Consider the following 7343-nt stretch of genomic DNA (forward strand, 5'->3'; position numbering starts at 1 on the left):
TTTTTTTTTTTTTTTTAAATTGACACTTTGGGTAGACGTGAATAACCAAACTAAAAAGGAAGGATGTAGATCACTAACCAAACCAAATCACCATTCAGCCTAGAGAATTTGCCTTCATGGCCCAATTCCTAGCTATGAAACACCTTTGTGCTTCCCACATTAGTGTACGTTAGCATATCGTTTATGTTCAAAAAGTAAAACTGTCTTTGCTTTAAAATCAAAATGACCCTTGTTATTTGTACAAAACAAAAAAATTACTGGCAACAGTCATGGCATAGTCTATACTCTCTACTGGCGTTATCAAGTGGTGTTCTTTCACTCACTAAATCTACTGTACTGGCATCACAAACACCAAGCATTGACTTGAGTCCTCTCATGCCCAATTCCACCAAGCAACAGCGTTCAACCACTAAGAAACATGTTGATTAGTTAATGAGAGACCATGGCATGATAACAGTAAACGTAAAGATTAAAAAGATGCCCCTCATTTTGAGGTTTTTACTGGGAAATCAACACATAATGGCTGGAGTTGTTAGAGACCTCAAAACCAAACTTCGTACTACGAGTACGCTGCGCCTTGTAGGTGTTTTTTCTTCTTCTTTTCTTTTTTTGGATAATTCAATAGTTATAATAGAATGGGAAATATTTGAATCCTAAACCTCCTTTATTGAAAATATTAATTGAGTTGTAAGACTCTCAATGCAACTAGTAGATTCATTCATGAATATGTCGAAACAAATTATTAAACGACAGTTTTTCTTAGATTTCGTACATGCACACTTCCTCAGTTCATATATGTTTCATTTTAATAAGTGGTTATCAGCTCATGCATCGTGCCATTCTTAATATTTATTTGGTTAAAATGCAAAACTTACCTTCTAAATTTCTTCAGAATTCATTTCAATCATCTAACTTAACTTTGCTTTCATTCATTTTCTCTAAGTTTCATATTTATTCAATTAAGGCCTATATTTAGTCAATTAAGGTCATTTTGTCAACTTTTGTTAAAAAATTTTGAAAAAAAAAATTCTGATAAATACATTTCAATCATTAATTGAATTTTCTTTTAATTAAAAAAATTTTAAAATTGAAAAAATTAACCACATATTTTATAACAAAAGTTGAAAAAAAAAAAAAAAAAACTTAATTGAATAAACTTGAAAATTAAAGAACTGAAATAAATTTTAGTGAAACATAAAACATGAGTTTTGCATTTTAGCCTATTTATTTAATTCATTCACATCACAAGCAAAACGGCTATTTCTCGTGTAATGGGGTTGCAGGGCTCAATAATGCTGAACATTCATACAACAACAATCAAAGCAATCCGCAAACTCTCATCAACTCAGACGAACATCATCCACCAAAAAAAAAGAAAAAAAAAACTTTGTGGGGGAGGGTTTTTTTTATAAAAAAAATAAAATAAAATACAAACTTTCACCTGCACTTTATTCACCACCAAAAAAATGCCTTCCATGCCCCCCAGCTTCTAGTCGTCGTGTTGATATCCAAACAACCTATCCCACTCCAAAGAACCGCAGGCAAAAAGGGGGGCAGGAGGTACATATAATAAATATCTCCTTAACATAAGCATCAAAATGGGATGTGACAAGAGAACAAAATAGGAGTCACTTCAACCAGAATGATCATGTAATGGCTCTGTTGAAGTTGGAATTGGGAGTGGTGAAGAAGCAGCCTGTTCAGGTGAATCCTCTGGAGTCTTTGTATCTAAATTCTCATGTTCATTGTTTGTAGCATCATGTTTCTGGACCCAATCAGGAAATTTTGATGATTTAGAAGGGGAAGTCTCAGATGAGTGGGCTGTTGACAAGCTTCTCGGATAATTAAAGAGAGGTGAATCAAGCATAGAAAGAGTTGGGAGGCTCAAAGTATAATTATAAGGAGGTGCTACAACTGGGTGATCAAATTTGCAAGTTGGGCCATACTTGCACAGTCCATACATACTATAGTATGAACATACAGCCTGCCCCTGCAAACAGCAGAACCAGGAGTCAGCCACTGATGAGGGAACATTAGAAAAATAAAGAATTGATAGAAGCAACATTTACTGATTTATTTGAAAAACAATTGAATTATTTGAATAATTAAAGTAACAGTAAACAAGTTACAAAAATATAGTGAAACTCTTTCTAATTCATGATATTCCCAATTAACCCAACAAAGACTGTTACACAGACCAATATGCATGTCACCTTGTACTAAATAGATGAAAACTTACAGGTCTCAAGGGAAGGCCAGGCTGGGTAGCAATTGATTGTGCAATTCTTTCCTTTGGGTGATGGAACTTGCAATCAGATCCATATTTGCAAGTCCCATTGTTCATAAAATATCGGCACTCCGGTTGGTCAGGCCTCTCAGGGAGAATCAGAGCAGGTGTCGATGACAAATGCACCTGCCCACTGGAACCCGACTCACCAAGATTTTTGGAGTTGTATACAAAGCTGGAACCAAGAACACTAGCAGAACTGGTAGGAGACATAGGGCTCATGTTTCCCTGAGTAATAATAATGAAAGCATGATCAAAAAAAAAACCAAATAGAGAATTTCAATTCAACTCAAAACCTTCTCCATCCCATCTAGACACCATCAAAAGAGGCAATATGAGACAGGACCATCTAAGAACATAAAAAATGCTCAACTTAAAGGAGTTTGTGTTTGTACATGTATAGGTATGTTATTTAAGTCATGATTTTCTTTTTCTTTTTCTTTTTCTTTTTTTTTGCTATGGCACCCTAATGTAGGATATGACAATGTCAACTTACAACTTTCTTTAGACTTTTTGGTTACCTCACAATAACTTTACAAATAAAAAAACAATAAGCATTTGTTATCCTTTACACTTCAGTCCCATAAAGAACACCTTATCAGTTTCAACTTTCAACAACACCACAATTTTAGTTAACCCCTAAAAGCAGGAAATAGATAACACTATAACACATAATTGCGTAGAGCAGGGGTCATGAGTCAGCCACCACATTTGGCAATTACACATGCACCTGGTGAGTCTTGAACCCACAAACAAACTCACCCTCCACCTTGAGCCATATCTCATTGGCAACCACAACAGGAAAAATCATAGATCCAGTCTCCACATTCTAATGACAAAAGACCATCCTTGCACTGGTGTCAATTATGCTTGCTGATGATTTGAAACTATCCTTGCAGCACTGCTCTAAAAGGGCGGTAAGCTAAAATCACAGCACTATTGTTCCAAAATCACTAGAAGAACTATATGCAGATGTTAAAAATGATGATAAAAATGGCCAATTCCACTACAACCAGGATCCTTGATTGCATACTAAACAAATAAAACTTTAACAATGCAGGGGTTTTTAGAACCAAAAAAAATCGATTTGTTCAATTTAAGAGATTAGTACTGACCATGTAAGTGTTATAAGTGTTCCAGCCTTGTGCAGATACGATGCCTTGAGAAGGGGAAAAAGGAACAGATGGGTAAGACTGCGGATCCTGCCAACGTGGGCTAGATACATATGGCATTCTCGGTAATGACCATGCAGGAAATCCACCTACATAAGGTAGACCTGATGAAGGCACAACTGTCGGGGCCATAGATCCAAAAGCAACATGTCCAGGTACTGGTAGAACAGGGCCAAGCGATGCAGGTGGTGGATGATGAAACTTGCATGCAACTCCAAACTTACATGATCCAGTTCGCATGTAAAAAGGACATGATTTTTCTTCCTGGAAAAGAATAAAAATAAAATAAGAATGAAAGATAAAGCTTGTAGGCTTGTAGCCTATTCTTTACATTTATCGCCAAAAAAAAGTCTGAAAATTTCAGTAAAATCACAGGTTAAGTACGGACCTGACGCATGGGGAGACCTAAAATGTTGAATGAGACTGGTCCAGCACCACGCCTGTCCCTTGGATGATGATATTTACATGTTGATCCATATTTGCAGGTCCCTGTCTTCAGAAAATACTGCAACGCATACCCAGAAGTGAGCAATCATAAAATACCAATGTTAAAAATAAAGCATGACTTCCAACACAAATCCCAAAAATTTAGCATGATCAATGCAGGGGAATCCTAATCATATTTACAAATTGGAAGTGCTAGATCACAGGTAGACGTCATTCTCCATATCTTAAAGAATTTCAAACTACGAAGAACTTCCAGCCAGATAAAGCATCATCATTCAGAAAGTATCCACCAAAAAGGAGATATGTGACAATGTAAGGATAAATATTCCACACTATACAGATAAATATGTTAAGTGAAAGGAAATTTCAATAACAGAATGAGTGTTTCCGTTCTGAAATAATTGAGAGAAGGAAACATGTCTACTAGTAGTGAAAAACCTATAAACACAAAAGCAATTGTAACTGCCCATTATAGATAAAATGATGGGAGAACACCAGGCAATAATCAGAATTCTTGTAGAGAAACCTCATCAAGAGGTTGCTGTCAGAAAGCATGGTGCTTTCCTTTATATTTAGTAGAGATTCTCACACCATTGTGTTTCCCAAAACTGTCTGCACTTACAATAATTCATTCGTTAATCTTGCATATACAATATTTAAATTAGATAATGTCCTCTACATAAATGACTCGATTTAGATTGAATCAAAAGCATATTTATCAGAAAAAAAACAGATTAAAACCATACCCCACAGTCAGGCTGTCCAACTCTTTCTGGGAGTTCTCCACTGTACAGAGCACCCTACACAATAATGTGATAGAGAGATAGGATCAGTTAAATTACCATTTAAAAATCATGCTGGAAAACTAAAAAATCAGGGGAAAAAAAAAATCAAAGATGATCCTAGTGTGAAAGGCACAACCAAAAACATTTAACTTCTACAAGAATCAAATAAAACTAAACTTACTACATCTGAACTGAAAATAATAAATGTTCTATTACCTGCAAAGCATAAGAAGGATGATTATAACGACAATTACTTCCATAACCACACAACCCAGTCCTCAAATAATATAGGCAGTTGGGTTCACCAGGTCGATCTGGATATGCAGCCGATTGGGCAGCACCACCACCCTCCTGATTATCATTAAGTTTCAACCGCCAGAATGCTTCTAAAATCATACCAAAAAATCATAGTCAAGATTGAATCCTTCAAAGCCTCAATCTGCATTTCCTCAAATCACTAACTCTCCCCAGAAACAAAACCCACATGTCAACAAACATTTTTGGACAAAAAAAAGGCCACCCCAATAAAGTTCAGGAAACTTTTCAACTTATAAATACGACAGTAACAACAAAAATAAAATCATTCAAGAAATTCACATTGCAATTTGTATTGCATCAGCTATTAAACTTCCTCAAAACCACAAACCGACATGTCATCATCAGTCATAGAAGGATAAGGCCAGCGAACTAATTCCAAACAATCTCTATATAGACTTCAAACTTAAAATACATATATTTAACCATTGATCACAACAAAACAAGATAAGTAGCCTCAACATTCATTTCAACCACATATGTTCATCAAACTCAAAACCCACAACCCGTTAAACAAGGCAAAATACCACTTAATTCATTATAACCAAAAACAAAAACCAGAATCTTCCAAACCTCAATATGCATTGTACCACGGATCAAACTTCATCAAAACAAAAACCCCCCCACTTAATACAAAACACACAACCATCTCAAACTTAAAACCATAAATACAAAAAAGAAAAGTTGACAACAGTTAAAACAAAACCACCATGATCAAAACCAAACACCAAAAACCATAAAACATATTCCTTAAAACAAAACTATAATCAGATCTCCGTACACCTCAAAGGGTGCACGAAAATTCAGTCCTACCTTCAATGTTGTTTGCGGATTGATTAGGCATAGCATTCTTCTGAACCTGCCGGTTATCTGGCATCGGTAGCTCAGAAGTTGTATGAACCCCACTTTCCAGACTTCTTTTCCAATCAAACCCAGAAAAAATCTTCAATCTTTCACATAAATCAGACCCTCAAATCACTCAGATAAAAGAAAACCCAAAAAAAAAAAAAATGGAACTCACATAAAGGTTGTGAATTTAAGAGTATATTGGTGACCAAACGCTGTGAAAATTGAAAGGAATAAAAGATACCCAAAAAAAAAAATAAGTTGTTGAAAATTATATGAGTAGTGTAAAAAAAAAAAAAAAAAAGCACCGAGAATCACAGTGAAGAATCAATGTGAGAAATGTGAGAACTATATTCCAATTCTCTTGTATTTTCTATTTTTCCTTTTCCTTTTACAGTTTGGAAATTTCTTGGATCTTTGAATATGAAACCCGTAAAACCAAAATTAAAAATATATAAATATTTTTTTTTAATATATTAAAGTAAGTTTGCGCTCGTGTACGAATAATAAATTTCATTTGTGTTATCAAAAAATACATTAAATAAATTTCATTTGTGGTGGCGAAATTACTATTTTGCCCACATCATAGTCCTGCTGGTTTGTAAACGTGGTCATTATGTCTTTAATCGACCTCTTAATTTATTGTAGTAATTTTTAATTTGGTCCATTAAGGTTTTAAACTTATCATAAACTGTCCTTTCCACTATTCATTTTCATAATTACATTCTTTTGGGCAATAATGAAACAGGAAAAAAAAAATTAAAACTGTTAATAAATTATATATTTTACCTAGGCAACTAATTTCAATTTTTATAATTTTTTTTTTTCAATTTTCTAATACTCACTCTCTTAATCTAAGTGAAAATTTCTTTATTTTGAGTTTTCTCTCTATATTATTTCTATTTAGTTGCTGCCAAATTAATTTATAAACAAATCATAAGAGAAATGCAGCTTTAATTAATAAACTTTTGGCTTTTCTTGCTCTATTATTATCCAGATTATAAATTTAATAATGGAGATAAACATATACTTCAAATTGAAATGATTTTATATTTTTGAAACTTTGATTGAAAAAATAAAATTATGGGACTTAATATAACATATTGTATTAAATTTAGACCTTTTTATGTAATTCTATTTTTCTTTTCTTTTCTTTTTTTTTTTGTTCGTAGTATATCAATTAAAAGCAAAAAAGAATATGGTGAAAATTCTTTAACTTTATCTTCGTTTTGAGGTTGGGTGGAATGTTTCATGCTTGGATGATTGCTTTTATTGGGTTACTTTATTTTTGTTACATAATTCAAACCAATATGCATAAGTTTAGAGTTGTAACTCAACTAGTTGGCATTTTTTGGTCTTTTAATTCTAGATATCCAGAATTCAAATCCCTCATCTCAACTATTAAATTATAAAATAAAATAAAATTACGGTATAAAAATGGTAGTTTATAAATATGATCAAATGAATATATATATATATATATATATTAAT

General features: G+C 33.4%; 1 protein-coding gene across 3 annotated transcripts; it reads right to left on the minus strand.

Annotated features, from left to right (window-relative positions):
* Positions 1 to 1260: 1260 nt before the first annotated feature.
* On the minus strand, positions 1261 to 6248 carry LOC126695264 (zinc finger CCCH domain-containing protein 3-like). Of its 3 annotated transcripts, none has more exons than XM_050391939.1 (7): positions 5820 to 6248; positions 4908 to 5074; positions 4653 to 4706; positions 3848 to 3964; positions 3403 to 3723; positions 2240 to 2515; positions 1261 to 1990 (listed from the first exon to the last, which is right to left on the minus strand). In XM_050391939.1, the coding sequence occupies exons 1-7, from the start codon at positions 5881 to 5883 to the stop codon at positions 1634 to 1636; spliced, it is 1356 nt and encodes a 451-aa protein (XP_050247896.1). In that variant the 5' UTR covers positions 5884 to 6248; the 3' UTR covers positions 1261 to 1633. The 3 variants fall into 3 exon arrangements, with proteins under 3 accessions (XP_050247896.1, XP_050247895.1, XP_050247897.1); XM_050391938.1 differs by having other exon boundaries at positions 4908 to 5077; positions 5820 to 6246; XM_050391940.1 differs by lacking the exon at positions 4908 to 5074 and having other exon boundaries at positions 5820 to 6247.
* Positions 6249 to 7343: the final 1095 nt, after the last annotated feature.

Source organism: Quercus robur, chromosome 8, assembly GCF_932294415.1.
Source record: "Quercus robur chromosome 8, dhQueRobu3.1, whole genome shotgun sequence".
Classification (NCBI taxonomy): Eukaryota; Viridiplantae; Streptophyta; class Magnoliopsida; order Fagales; family Fagaceae; genus Quercus; species Quercus robur.

What these genes read in the sequence shown, in the direction of transcription:
- LOC126695264 (XM_050391938.1), bottom strand. Translation starts at nt 5,883, where the DNA reads ATGCCAGATAACCGGCAGGTTCAGAAGAATGCTATGCCTAATCAATCC. An exon ending in ATCCTTCTTATGCTTTGCAG is followed by an intron (nt 4,707 to 4,907) that starts GTAATAGAACAT and finishes ATTATTGTGTAG; the next exon opens with GGTGCTCTGTACAGTGGAGA. An exon ending in ACACTTATAACACTTACATG is followed by an intron (nt 2,516 to 3,402) that starts GTCAGTACTAAT and finishes ATTATTACTCAG; the next exon opens with GGAAACATGAGCCCTATGTC.